The sequence below is a fragment of the Typopeltis vanoorti genome, chromosome 7 (genome assembly GCF_054136105.1).
Source record: "Typopeltis vanoorti isolate ZY-2024b chromosome 7, IOZ_Tvanoo_1.0, whole genome shotgun sequence".
In the NCBI taxonomy this organism is placed as follows: Eukaryota; Metazoa; Arthropoda; class Arachnida; order Uropygi; family Thelyphonidae; genus Typopeltis; species Typopeltis vanoorti.
In genome coordinates, this window is record NC_143555.1 from 157,409,460 (window position 1) to 157,425,026 (window position 15,567).

Here is a 15,567-nt window from a genome sequence, read left to right on the forward strand (position 1 = left end):
TTGGAATCTGGTTTAGCACACTTCGATTTATATGGAAGATCCCACTGAAAACTGAGTGGCATATGCAGCCTTGTAGATGAGAGGGTTAAGGATGAATATACGAAGGGCGAAGTTGGAGGACCTGACATCAGGAGGTGGTATATTTTCTTGTAGTTGGAAGAAGAATAGGAAGTGAGGCTTCAGTTGATACAAGATGAAATATTGGCTCCGAGCAGTTTTTGGAATGAATACGGATTTCCCGAGGTGTAGCGATATTTGGATAGGCTTTTATAATAGCAGCTTGCATCTGTTGATATTGCTTTTCAGTTTTTGGGTTCTTCATTGGTAGGCTTGTGAATGTTTTCCACTTTAGGGTCTGGGTCAGGAGGTCCCCTATGATTCTTATTCCTGCCCAGTTCCATGTAGGGAAAAGAAAGGGCTCGCCAGTTGTGAGACTTTTGATGTTTCTGTTCGAAAATAGTGGTTCTGTAAGTACAGCTGAGTCTGTTGATCCTGTCAGTGTGCAGGGCCGACTCTACCGACGGTGCAACGCGTGCATTTGCACGGGTAATTTTTTTGGGGGGCGGCCAAAAGAAAGTGAATAAAATGAAGACGTGGAATAAATAATAATAATAATAATAATAATAATAATAATAATAATAATAATAATAATAACAATAATATTGCGTAAGATCGCAGTTTTTATAATAAGTTGACCAGTGACTTATTATGCCCATGATGCTGTTTCTATTTCCGACAATCCGTCGACCAATGATACTCGCGTAATCGAAGCTATGTGAGTTATTCTTCGCTTACTCTCTTTCCCTCTCGCCTCTCCTCTCTATTCCTTGCATATGCAACAATGGAGTCTGCAATAAAACTACGTTTAAAAGTTCGTTATGCGATATTATTTTTCCATCTTGAGCTTGTTAACTTACTATGAATTGCATTTCCCACTGTTAGCTGGTGTTAAATTCTGAATGAGAAGAATTATAATATAATAGTATCTCGTTCAGAGTTTCACATAATCTGCCATTCCCAAGGCCAATTTTGTACATCAGAATAAATGTTAAAATATTAGCTACTGTTGTGTGTCACTATTTTGTAAAATATATCGTAATATATTTGTAAAAACTTGTACTTGTTAGTTGTATTAATCATGCTAATTCTTAGTATTGGGTATGCATACATTGTGAACTAAACACGGGAACTTGGAACTTAATCCGATTATATGAATTACTGCCTGAGGCAAGACACGTGTGCTAGAAAACGAGTCATATATGAAGTAATTGAAATTTTCACTAGAGTCCTTCTCTTAGAGTAACGGCCGTCGATACTGTAATCTCCAGAACGTTTCACTTGTTTTTGAGCGTGTGTTAAGGAAAGTTGATTTTGCTGAGTGTTAGTGACAGTGATAAGATTTTTTGAGTTTTATGTAAATGAGTAGTTAGTACAGTGTTTCAACCTCCATTAATTACTAAATAATACCATACTAATAATAATATTTGATTGTAGGCTTTAAAACAATTTTGATATTCAAATAGATTACAATGTCCGATAAAAGAAAAAACTATCAGATGCAGAATATCGCAAACGGAAACTGGAAAAAGAACGTGATATTCAAAAACATAGCGGGACATTACTTAAATATCTAAAAACTGAATCAGCTGATGTAGGGCAGGGGGAAATAAGTAAATGTACCGAAACCAATGATTCTGAGCTCATGGCGAGTACTTCTAACTCGGATCCCAGTAACATAGACATTGCAAGGAATCTCGAAAATGAGACTGACATGACAATTTCCGAATCTAGAGATTTAAGTGATGAACTTGATAGGTACACTGATCCAGCTAGATGGAATCCTTCTTTAAGCGATGCCGAAAGACTGGAAATCGTAAAAAAGGGCCCGCCAGAGAAACCAAACAGTGATTTCATTTTTCCGCGCAGCTCTAATGGTAGGAAATTTTCATTCAATTTTTACACCAGAGAACTAAGCAATGGAGAACATGTTAATCGATCATGGTTAGTGTATTCAAAAGAAAAAGATTCTGTATCTTGTTTTCCTGTAATAATGTCATTCACTACTGATGGGTATAATGATTGGGGTCATTTGTATGTGTATCTTAATGAACACGAGAAATCCAAAAACCATTTGGAGTCCCATAAAAAGTGGATTGAATTATCGTCCAGGCTTAAATTAGAAAAGACAATTGATTCAATGCAGCAAAAGTTATTAAATTCAGAAATTCGGCACTGGAGGAGCATAATAGAACGCCTAATTGCTGTTGTCCAGTTCTTGGGTCAACAATGCTTACCATTTCGTGGAACATCTGATATTTTATATGACCCTAATAATGGAAATTTTTTACAGCTTGTTGAACTGATTGCCAGATTTGACTGTGCTATGTCTGAACATTTAATGAGAGTAGCTTGTGGTTCCGCCCAACATTATCTTGGGAAAAATATTCAAAATGAATTGATTGCTCTCCTCTCTGGAACCATAAAAAAAAATAATTTCTATGGTCGAGAAAGCTAAATATTACAGCATAGTTGCAGACTGTACTCCCGATGTAAGCCACATTGAACAATTAACATTAATTGTAAGATTTGTTAATACGGATCCAACTGATATCATGATATCATTTTCTTGGTTTCATTCTTGTGGAAGCTCATACAGGCTCAGCGTTAACCGAATGTATCGTAAGAAAATTATCAGACATGAATATTCCAATCGCAAACATGCGTAGCCAGGGTTATGACAATGGATCGAACATGAAAGGAAAGCATTCAGGAGTTCAACAACGCATTAGGGACTCGAACCCAAGAGCTTTTTATATCCCTTGCTGTTCTCATTCTCTCAACTTGGTGGTCAATGATGTCGCAATGTCATCTAGAGAAGGGATTTCATTTTTTGAAACGGTTCAGAAATTGTATGTGTTTTTCTCAGCGTCAACGCTGCGTTGGGGAATCCTTAAGACACATATTACAACTCTAACGCCCAAGCCATTAAGTACAACTCGCTGGGAATCTAGAATCGACGCTATTCGTCCTTTAAGATACTATATTGAGGAGTTTTATTATGCAGTGATAGAAATTGCTGATGATGAGTCAGTAGACAAAATGGCGAGACACGAAGCTGTATCCCTTGCTCTGAAACTTAGAGACTTTCAATTTTTATGTTGTCTGGTTATATGGCACTATGTTTTAAATGAAATTAATGTTGCAAGTAAACTGCTGCAAAGCATTAAGATGGAATTGTCTAGCACCATAACAACATTGGGTAATGTTCTCAAAAGTCTTAAGAATCTCAGAAATGATAAATCATTTCAAAATTTTCTTGTCGATGCTACAACATTACCTGAGAAAGTCGAAGCTGATGCTGATTTGAAACCAACATTCGAAAGTACCAGATTGCGTCAGCAGAAAAAGCAGAATGCTTATGAAGCAAGAGATTAACCTATTTTAGATCCCAAAACAAAATTCAAAGTTGAGTTTTTCTTTTTTATTATTGATGTTGCAACTAATTCTATCGAAGAAAGGTTCGAGCAATTGGAACATCACAGTTCACATTTTTCATTTTTATATAACATCACTAAATTAAAATCTGAGACGACAAATGAGCTCTTAGACAATTGTAAAAACCTAGAAGCCGTTTTAACACATGAAGAAAATAGAGACATCGATGCAAATGAGCCATGTTATGAACTGAAAGTAGTGTCCAAATTAGTACCAGAAAATACGCCGCCAATTGAAGTTTTTCGTTTTATTGTTGAAAATAACTCTGCTCCGAATGTCGCTGTCGCTCTAAGAATATTACTGACATTGCCTGTGACGGTTGCAAGTGGTGAGCGTCATTTCTCAAAACTGAATCTTATTAAAACTTTCGCTCAACAGTGGCCGAAACAAGATTGGAAGGACTTGCCATGATTTCAATTTAACATGAAATCGGTCAGAAATTAGACTATGCAGACCTAATTTCTGATTTTGCAAATAGGAAAGCAAGAAAAATGTATTTTTAATCAGTAGATACTAAAAACAATATAAATTCTAATCAAAATAATGTGAAAATAGTGCTAAAACTATAACGTGTACATTCTATAGTTAAGTGTAACTCAACAATTCACCATTGTACAAGTGAAGATCATTCCATATATGTAAGTAATAAATTATTCCTACATTTCATTTAATTGTCAATTGATGAAGTCGATGGTTTATTTTATGAATATGCAGTATTTTAATCCCTTTATCAGTGCATTATTATTAATGGTATTATATTTAAAATTAATGCTCATGAAGCTAATGTTGAACATAATGGTTTTCAAAATTCCAAAATTAATTTGATGTTGGTGCTGGGGCGGCAAGTAATGGATTGCACGAGGCGACAACAATTCTAGAGCCGGCCCTGTCAGTGTGAGACGAAGTTCTGTGTTTTTCCACCGCTGTAGAGCATCTTTGTAAAAATGAGGTAGTTTAGGAGGAGATGGTGCAGGTCTGGGCATTCGGAAGGTTGTGGGAAGTGTAAGTCCTCTGGTGGATGATTTCGTGATGTAATCGAAGTTGGTTACATAAGTGTGATTGCATTGAAGTGTCTTTAGGAGGAGGATTATCCTGAAGGATCTAATCTTGTTTTCAAGGGAAATCAGGCCTTGACCTCCCTTGATGAGCGGCTTACAGAGTTGAGTGTATGTTGTCCAGTGAGTTTTGTTCCAGAGGAAACGTTTGATCTCCTTTTGAATGTGGTAGAGAAATTCTTCAGGAGGTGTGAGTACTTTGAGGGTATGCCATAAGACACTTGCAGCCATCTGGTTAACTATTAGTACTCTTCCTCTAAGTGAAGACATGGAACGAACACTGATCCATTTACTAGCACCTGTTTAAAACGGTTGTGCAGCTGTGTCCAGATCAGTGTGTTATATATTTTGGTGTTGCCAAGGTGCACACCGAAGTATCTTTGTCCTCCGCTTAAACAGGTACATTCGATCGGAATATCATTTCTAGACTTCCATCTGCCAGACCACAAGAGCCCGTGGTTTTTGCTGAATTTAATTTGGCCCCTGAGGCTTGTGCTTCAGTCTGTGTGCTTCCTCGGTTACTGTCATTTCTTCTTCATTTCGGATTATTACAGTGACGTCATCGGCATATGCTGATAGAGTAATTTTTTGATGTGACTTTATTATGCTGATTCGTTTGGAGATGATGGTGTCGTGTACTCTTTTTAAGAAGGGTTCTATGGCCACTGTATATAATTGACTGGATAGTGGACATCCTTGCTTGATCCTTCGAGAGTATGACAAAGTGCGAGTGAGCCTGTTGTTGATTTTTAAACAGAAGTGTGCATCTCTGTAAAGCAATCGCACTGTTTCAATGATGAGAGGACCATAGCCAAATGCCTTTAGAACTTCATCAAAGTATTCGTGCTTAATCAGGAGAAGGCCTGTCGAAAGCCTTCTCCTGATTAAGGCTGACGAGTGCTAGGTTTTCATGTCGGCTGTTTGCGATGTGGATGAGATCTGTTATTAAATGAAGGTTATCATGTACTGATCTTCCTGGGACAGAGTACGGTTGATATTAGTCCATAATTTCAGACAGTGTTGGCTTTATTAGGTTTGCTATAATTTTGGAAATGATTTTGCAATCGGTATTAATTAGGGAGATTGGACGCCAGTTTCAGATATCCGTGTGGTCTCCTTTTGGTATCATTCGTGCTACTGAGGTCGTGCCGGATTGTGGGAGCCCATTGAGGTACGCTTCTTGCAGTGTTTTGAGGAGAAATGGTCCGAGTTGATTCCAGCAGAAGACTAGGAAAAACTCTGACGTGAGGCCATTAAGGACTGGGGATTTGTTCTTTGACAATGATATGCATGCAGTTTTCAGTTCATCGCGCGTGATTTGGGTTTCTACGTGATTCCGAGTGGTTCTCTGTGGCAGAGATTCTTTTTTTGTTTCTTCAGTATTTCGTGAATGACAAGATGGGATGTTCCTGTAGAGCTGTATGCATTCTTCTAGTATTGTAGGATTTCCGAAGTGATTTTATTTGGATATTCTGTGATGCTGTCATCTTGGAGTCTTGATAGCAGAAATGAAGTTTGCTGCCTGGCATTTTTTTCTTCCAAACAGAAAAAATATTTTGTGGGGGCATCTGAAAGATTTATTTGTGTATACCGAGATCTAAGTAGGGCACCTTTTGCAGATAATTCTGAGTGTGTTTGCTTAGTTGGAAGGCTGAATGATATTCAGGACTTTCTTCTGGGAGATACTTGAACTGTTCTTCAAGTTGTCGGATTCTGATGTTCCTCCGTTGATTTTTCTGGTGAGTGTAGATCTGCGTAAAGGGTTTTATTTGTGATTTTAGGTGGACCACCATGTTTTCATTGGTTCTGTATCTACTTCCCAGTGAGTGAAGTTAGTTATTAAAGCCTGAATGTCTATTATGTAATCTGGATCTTTCAGCAGGATGTTGTTGAAGATCCAATAGGCACTTCCTGATTTGAATGCTTCCAAAGATAATGAAAGTTGCAGCTTGACGAAGCAATGATCTGAGATGTAGGAAGAAATGTGTGAGATGTTTCTAACTAGAGGAAAGGTCTGTTTGGAAATGTAGTATATGTCCAGTCGAGCTTAGTAGAGTGGCCTATTAGTCGCTGTGATTGCTGACCTTCATGTGAAGGATTTCTTATCTGGATGTTCTGATCTTCTTATCTTACATAAAAAGTTTTTCTAAGTCTTTCACCAGTAAACTCAATGAAATTGACCCACTCTATTTCAGACATTCAAAATATTGTGTTAGGGACCACTAGATGGCAGCACTTAGCCGTTTCTTCACTAGATGCTGTTAGATCCTGAATGCAGAGCTTTACAAGTAAATTCTTTATTCAGGATGTAACATGACAAACTACTACTTATTAAGGAGATATCTGCACATCAGCTAATAATTATAAAGTGTTGTTTTATGTTTTGTAATAATGTGTAGTCCATGTGTGCGATATAGTGAGAGTTATTGTTAGGATATTTGTAATTCCCAAGTAAGCTGTCTAGTACCTTGCGAAATTCTGAGAAAAGTTTATAATAGTAATCCGGAATAATCGCGTATAATCGGTACGAGTCGAGCATAGCGATGGAGGTTATACCCACGCGGAAATATGACGTCAGAGCGCCTTCCTAGAATAATGTAACCGGACAGGTTAGCGAGAGTGTAGGATCACCCAAGGGGCATGAACGATGGGGTTCGTTGGTGAAAACCGCATTGAATAGAGGGCGCCCGAATAGGGCGAATAAAAGACGAAGCACGCCGTTTTAGGGGCCTTTTGACCTTTTGATCTTGGAGTGCCGGATTCGAGTTTTAGGGGGAGTTTGTCGGAGGATTCGAGAGAGCGGCGAGTTGACTACGGGAATGACGGACGGCAGGTTCTTTTCTTGAGAATGCTCGAAGATTTTCAAGCAGAGCTGATCGCGATATGACGGCCCATGTGGAATCGAGCCTTAGCAGAATGTCCCATTGGAGAAAGTTTCCTGCGGAGCGCTAGACAGCACCCAGCAGTCGGAAACGATTAGAAGAAAAAGCGTAGTACATCGCCAGGCGCAAAGACAGCCGAAGAATATGCAGTACGGTAATCTAGGCCTACATGAGATGGCGGCATGAAATCTGAAAGGATCCGGTAATGTAAGAGTTTTCGTTCTACGTTAAAATTCGTTTAGAAGAACAAGAAATTTGTGTGCGTTGTAACTAAAGGACACTAGTAGAGAACGTTTAGCGAGAATTTGACTGAATTGATTAAGCCCTTGTAGGAGTTGTTAAATAGGCAGTAATTTGTGAATGACTAGACTTGCTTAGATGAAATTTAGAATTAAGGTAATCATTGATAGCGTATTAATGAAAGTGTTCAATGCGTATTCTGTGAGTAACTTGTGAAGGGAATTATATAGTAGTAGTACTTTGCTTAAAGCTAATCTTATCCTTTCATAATCGAAGGATTTAGCATACTCTGATTCATTGTGCTTTAGTATAACCCTTAGCTTAGAGTGAATTTTGATCCATTGAGTATTTAAACTTAAATAACTGTAAATGTTTTATGTTTTTCCAATAAACATGTTTTGTACCTTATACCTGAGTTATGCCTGATTACGAATTCAAACCACCACTTATGAAATTGAATCTTTTGGCGGGAAGGAATTTAGATATAATTGTTTAAGTGAGATTCGGTCTACGACTGCTAATTGAATCTGCACAGCGCTAGCGTGAGATAAATTATTGTGTGTATCCTTTTAAGTTTTGAGTTATTTCCCTGAACAAGAGTCTCTTCTGTTATAGGATATTGGCTGGCGCAGCAAAGATATAAATTTTGCCACTATCCGAAGAGGAAACAAATCTGAATTAGTATTTTAGGAGCACGACAATAGATTGGAAGGAGAGTTATTATAGAGGTAGCATAAGATATAACATAGAGAGATAGCGTCATAACAATAGAGTAGCCGGTAGGACTTTGATTGTACACAGTTTTGAGTAAGCAAAAGGATAGATTCTAGAGACAGAAAATTAACGTATAATGAGATTGAACTTACGACTTACGAAATAACATTATATGAAAGTAAGGATATAACAATAACACAGCCGATGAATTACAGGATGTAACAATGCCGCTTAAAATTATTTATAGTCTTGGCCCAGCTATCTCTGATTTGCTACCGGTGCAGACTGAACTTCCCCCTCACTTAAGAAGGGCTAAACCTACTTCCTATAAGGGAATAAAATCCGTTATCTGATTTTCTATGAAGGAAAAGGAAAGAAAGGAAACGGAGTTTGGAAAATGTCGTTTTTTGCAGAAAATGTGTTTGCCACTTCCATCATTTCTTCAAGATATTTTTGATGAAATAAAAACCGAAATGTGTGTTGGAAAGACATATACAATTACACTTTTATCCCATCCACTGACAATAATTTTCAACTATTACTTACAAGACATTGAAGGTGTCTTTCATAGGGGACCCTTTCTGGAAAACGACTCCCATCATTGCAACGTAGAACTGATCCTTTGCTCTCAGCAGCTTGTGGCGTTGCCTGAGATGTGCCGTTTTCACTTCTAAAGCGAAACCGTTTCCGATAGCAGCAAATTTGGTCTCCAAGAGAAGTTGCATCATCACCTCTTTGCTCGCGTAGATATTTTGCGGCGTATTCTTCATCGATTGAAACAAGGTGCGTCGCACTCCACTAGTGGCCTCCTGCAATCCAAATTATGGAAGGTAATTGTGGAATAAAACATTTATGTTGCATATTTCTGAAATCGAAGCGAACACAAACACACATTACCTTAAACGCACTGTGGGCAGCGGTTCCACTAGCAACCCCGCAGGTGAACAGACCCTTCGCCACAGCACGATAGAGTTTGTTCACCGTATCAACGGTGGGTTCTCTCTCTGGAACCAAAATGTAAGACAGCACCGCTCCGCTATAACTGCAGGCAACTACGACAGCCGAAAAATTCCAGAAGGCGCAGAAAATCTTCATGAAGGTAGACTGCAAGATGGACGAACTTGTTCCTAAAAAGTAATAACAAAGAATGCAGTAAATCCAATTAGAATCTCTTACATTTACGTCAGTTTTCAGGATTTCCTAAATGATCATTTCGCGAAGTCTTCAAAAGCTTTACTTGACTCTTGATTTAGACGAATTGTCCAGTCTACCTTTGGAGCAATTTTTAGGACAATCGCGCCATACCAGGTAGAATGCGGCTATCCTGGTTAGGATAATTGAATCTTTTAGGCAGTAGCAGATCAAATACAGGAGATAAAATACTTCACAAACGAACAAAATTGCGGAACTTATCTTAAAATAAATACACCTTACAAATTAAGAATCATACAAGCTTAGGCACCAACCTCAGACCACACAGAGTGAGAAACGTATTCTATGAAGAAATCGACCATTACTGAAGTGCCACGTTACATTCCTTACAATCGTGATGGGAGAGGTGAATGGTAAAGTAGTGGAAGGATTTGCTGGAAGCAGAAGGCTTGATGCAATGAATACTTTCTTCAAAAGATTAAAGAACACGGCGAAGTTCGAATGGAGAGGTGTTTAATGAATTAGATTATATTTCAACAAACAGAGAGAGAGAGAGAGAGAGATTCAGAGAGAGATTGTAAGAGAGAGAAATTGAGAGAGAGTTAGAGAGAGAGAGAAATTGAGAGAGAGAGATTTAGAGAGAGATTTAGAAAGAGAGATTGCAAGAGAGAGATTGAGAGAGATATTGAAAGAGAGAGATTTAGAGAGAGAGATTGAGAGTGGGTGAGTTAGAGTTGCCGAAAAATGTCAGAAGACGCAGAAAATCTTCATGAAGTTCGGCTGCAAGATGGACGAACTTGCTCCTAAAAATTAATAACGAAGAATGCAGTAAATCCAATTAGAATCTCTTATATTTACGACAGTGTTTAAGATGTTCGAAAGGATCATTTCGCGATGTCTTCAAAGGATTGACTCGACTCCTGATTTTCACGAATTTGTTTAGTCTACCTTTTGGAGCTCTTGTTAGGACAATAGAAACGTCATACTAGAAAGAATGCAGCTATCCTTGTTAGGATAACTGAATATTTTATTGAGCAGCCAATTCCTTCCAAGATTCCTGGGAGGAATTGACTGTTCCATAAAAGATGAAATACAGGAGATAAAATACGTCTCAAACAAACATAATTGCAGATCGTATCTTAAAATAAATACATCTTACAAATTTAGAATCATACAAGCTTAGGAACCAACCTCAGACCTCACAGAGTGAGAAATATGTATTGTATGAAGAAATCGACCATTAATAAAGAGCCATGTTACATTCCTTACAATCGTGATGGGATAGATGAATGGTACAATAGTGAGAGGATTTGCAGGAAGTAGAAAGCTTGTTGTAGTGAATACTTTCTTCAAAAGATTAAAGAACACAGCGAAATTCGAATGGAGAGGTGTTTAATGAATTAGATTATATTTTAACTCCTGCCATATCCACCTTTGTTTGGCTTCTCTGTCTGTAGGACTGTTTGATCCACTACTCTCTTGATCTACTTTGTTGTTTCCCTCCAGTTCCTTTTCTATAGTGGATCATATTTCTTCCTCGCGCACTTTCTTATATACTTTTTCCGCGTTCCTCGCTCAGTGTCCTTTCTAACTCTCTGACTCTGCAAGCGTCCTTCCCTGGTCTGTTGAGATTCAACTTGGTCTTGCCAGTCGGTAAGCTGTGACCCAATTCCCTGTCCACTCCTTGCAATGTTCGACAGTGCTGAACTGATTTAGTTGCTTAGAAGTTACTTCGTTAGTTATTTAGAAAAGCTTTATTTATTTCAGTAGTACTTTGAAGCAACCCCACCACAACTGAAAAACCCACTCAAACTTATCTAATTAAGTCATTTAATCCATCCAACTATTTTTTCGCGTACATGCAGACAGTCTAGTAGCTTTTAAGCAATTAACTGATTTCTCATTTACGTTTCGCTAGTTTTATTATTTTTTAAAGTTTATGTTGTATTTTAAGTTTAATACATCCATGCAAATTAAAGCGTTTAAAACACAATCATTGTAGCTACGCACAATCTTAAATCCGATACTTGATCTATTTTCTTACCTTGATTCACAAAAGATCCAAAGAGATACCACATGATGGTTGATGCAGAGGGAAATTTAGAGTTGAACGCCCGTTTGATGAAACAGCCAATTCGGGTGAGAACAAACGCTCCAAGGAACACCGAAATTATAAGGCCAATCCATACCTACGAGGGAAGGAAGAAAGGAAAGTGAAAATGAAAAGCTGTTCAACCATCACTGTGAAGTGAAGGCACCGCTTTGAAATTCAGTTAAGACATTTCAGAAAAAAAGCCATGTTAATGGCAGAATCGTTCAAGTTTGTTAAATAAATAAAAACCAAATGAAATCTTTTAAAAATGATTATTAATGTTCAAAAACGGAAGTTCCATGTTGCCAAATAACAACAACATTGTTACGTATCATTTGATAACTGTAGATGTTATGAAATGATACCAATGAAGGAAGTTGCTACTACCGTTGTGGAGCAGGCGATGATTAACAGCACTGTGGTTTCTGCAGTGCATCTGCTGTATCAAGACACAAGGATGTGCCTTACCCAACTGTCCCTCTCTTTCTCTCGCACGCACACGCACGCACACGCACGCACGCACGCACGCACGCACACACACACACACACACACACACACACACACACACACACACACACACACACACACACACACACACACACACACACACGCACGCACGCACAGGACATACTAACCGCAGTGAGTGAATTAACGAACATTTTCAATAAAATGAAAAACGAAACTGGAGTATCGATAGAACTACAGACTGCTACAAGCAGTCTGTAGTTCTTACCTCAACCTGTTCAATTATACTCGCACGTCGTTAAGAACAATGCTAAAAACAAAGACAAATCTGAAAACAATCCTTGCTATAAACTAATAGTGAAACCGATAACTCAATTAAACAGCCAGGAAACTAAAAATATCATATAAGAAAAAATCGATCCAAGGAGAATCAAAATCGGAATGACAAAAATGTAAAGTAGTCATAACGGAGAAGTCTTAATTGAATCAAAAGAAAAGACCGACATAGATTTGCTTCATATAAATCACGAAAGAATGCAAAGACAGGTTAGTAGCAAATCCCAGCAAGAAATTTCTTCCAAGACTATTTATATATGACTTTCCCAGTGAAATTGATATGAACAATGCAATTGACTTAATCCGCATGCAGAATGAAGAACTCTTCAGTACCGATACAAAGCTGATACAAAAATTCATCATGACAAATAAAAAAACAAACAAGAGGAACTTAATTATTGAAGTCGATCCAAAGGTGAGGACCAAATTGCTAAAAACCGGTGTCAAAATGTTGTGGAGAATTTGCCATTGTAGCAAGATTCTATGCTATTAGAATATGTACTGACAGACTACTTAAGCGTTCTGAGGTGCTTTAACTGCAATAAATTTCACCATCATACACGAGACTGCAGGGGGAAAACCACCTGTCCATTCTGCTCAAAAGAACTTAAGTGCAGCGAGTACCCACGAATTAAGTCCGAGATGAATTGCATAAATTGCCAAGATCACAACAAGCAGGCCGAAGCCACAAACGACTGCAAACACATCGCACTAAGCAGAGACTGCCCGACATATAACTACTATAAACAGCTCAAAATTCAAAACATAGATTATGGAAAGCAATAATAGTGCTAGCAGAAACAGCACTACGTCTCGCATGCCTCCAAATAAATCTTCAATGTTCCATAAAGGCTGTAAATAAATTAACAGAACTCATAAAGAGAAAAAATATGCGACTACCATTAATACAAGAACCCTACAACACCACCAACAAAATATGCGGCTTTCCAAGTAATTTTAAAATATTTTCCCAAGGATCTGAAAGTAAGATTACTCAGCGAGGACTCGGTACAATTACGTACACAGGAATTAAAACTTTTCACACAGACATAAAACACGACCTAGAAAAAATGAGCAACATCGCGGATTTTACCGCCAACCACGCCTTAATACTTGATCCAAAAGATCAAGTATTAGGAATTGGAATAGATAGCAACACCCATTCAGTATTATGGTTTAACGAAAGCACAAACAATAGAGGGGGCAATTTTGAAGAGTTCATAGCATCAAACTCCCTACACATACCAAACGACGACTGTAACACTCCATCATTCGAAAATAGCAGAGGAAGCAGCTTCATCGACCTAACAATGCCAAACAGCGCTATTATACCCAGGGTTTCTGAATGCAAATACGAAGAAGAAGAAAGCTCTTCTGACCATCACATAATCAGATTCATTATCAGTAACAAAAATTTAACCGGAATAGACAGCAAACACCATCGCAATAGCATCAAGTACTTCGCCAATAAAACCAACCTCGAGAAATTTATCAAAGCATTAAAATGCGAATTTTCACGCCTCATCTCAGAACATAACTTTTAATGTGAACAGCGAACAACAGCTCGGGTTACACAAAAACCTAACCATCTGGGCACCAGAACAAACTTCCTTGCTTCTGCGCTTTCTTCAGGTCTGATAAATCCAGCGACCAAACACTCAGAACAACCAAGAAGCTAAACATCGATTGAAGAAAATCGGTACCGTGGTGGAACGACGAACCGACAGTCCTAAGAAAAAATGTTAACGCACTCAGAGGACTATAGCAAAGAACATACAATAACGAAGATTTAAGACAGAGCAGAAGACAGAACTACTATAAAGCCAAATACAGCTAGCAGTCCAAAATTACGAACGCGAAGACAGAATTATGGAAAAAATTTGTACAGTTTCAACCGTATCGAATCCTTGGAATTGCATGTATAAATTAGCAGCAAGCAAGATTAAGACAACACCTATACCAGGGGTTCTCAACCTTTTCCAGTCCAGTACCACTATATTTAATTCAGGGTATTAGATGTACCAGTAAGCAAATTTATTCTGGAAAAATGGGATTTGTTGGCCACAGGGGAAAAAGAAGCATTTCGCTACAATACTAGTGATTTATTTAATTATTTGTTTATTTTATTCAGATATTTATTGTAGAAATAGATACTCTTTGAACTATTCAATGGATTGTTCTGTAAAATGAGCAATTTTTAAAAATTAAAATAATAATGAGTGAATATATAAACAGATTTTGACAAACCCATGTTCCTTATAATGGGACTCCAGTTCTCAAATAAACTTGCAATCAGTACAAGCTATAAATGTAACATATTTTTAATTACAGAATTCACACTCTTGTTTCAGTGTGAAGGTTGTGCTTGTTTAGCTAAACACAGCTTCTTAATAGAAATTAAATTCTTAATTTCTATTAAGAAGCTGTGTTAAATTAAGAAATTAATAAAAGTTAAGATAAAAAGCCAAACGGCTAGTTTTCTATTAAGGATGCCTGAAAACTAGCCGTTTGGCTTTTTATCTTAACTATAAATATTTATACACCTTTATGGCATTCGTATAGTGAAGGTATGTAAGTTCTTTTCACTAAGCTTTGATATCTTCCAGGTCTACCTACTCATTGATGAGACCTCAAAAAAGGTTGAAACCGGTCTGGGTAGTGACCTTCCCTCATAATGTAATGACAGTATTACATCTCCTAGGAGCTGTGTTTTACATTGTGAGAAAATATCAAGAAATATCAAGAAAAGGTGGAGCTTGCTCCACCTTTGCTTCGAATTGCCTACGCCGATAGTTTTTCGGCATGAAACTCATAGATCGTAGTTCGCGATCTTAAGTTTCGCTTACTGGCTATAAAACAACAAGGGATTTTTATCCCCTTAATTTCTATTAAGATTACCAGAAAACTAGCCGTTTGGCTTTTTATCTTAACCAGTTTCTTAATGTCTGGTTTCAATTGACTTAATTTGAGTTTTAAATCGGGTTCAACATTCAACTTATTCCTGTTATTGTTTTTGGCATAAATGGGAGAAGAAAACCCACATTCAAAAAGGTAAGTAGTTGAAAACACCAACAGAAATTTTTCAGCTTTTTCTGAGATCATTTTGGATATTCATTTCTTCTTGCCAACCAGAAA

General features: G+C 37.7%; 1 protein-coding gene across 1 annotated transcript; it reads left to right on the plus strand.

Moving 5' to 3' along the window:
• Positions 1–2,718: 2,718 nt before the first annotated feature.
• On the plus strand, positions 2,719–3,435 carry LOC150105235 (zinc finger MYM-type protein 1-like). Its single transcript, XM_090395145.1, has one exon. It carries the CDS (start codon positions 2,719–2,721, stop codon positions 3,433–3,435), a length of 717 nt encoding a protein of 238 aa, XP_090251271.1.
• The last annotated feature ends 12,132 nt before the right edge of the window (positions 3,436–15,567 follow it).

What these genes read in the sequence shown, in the direction of transcription:
- LOC150105235 (XM_090395145.1), top strand. Translation starts at nt 2,719, where the DNA reads ATGCGTAGCCAGGGTTATGACAATGGATCGAACATGAAAGGAAAGCAT.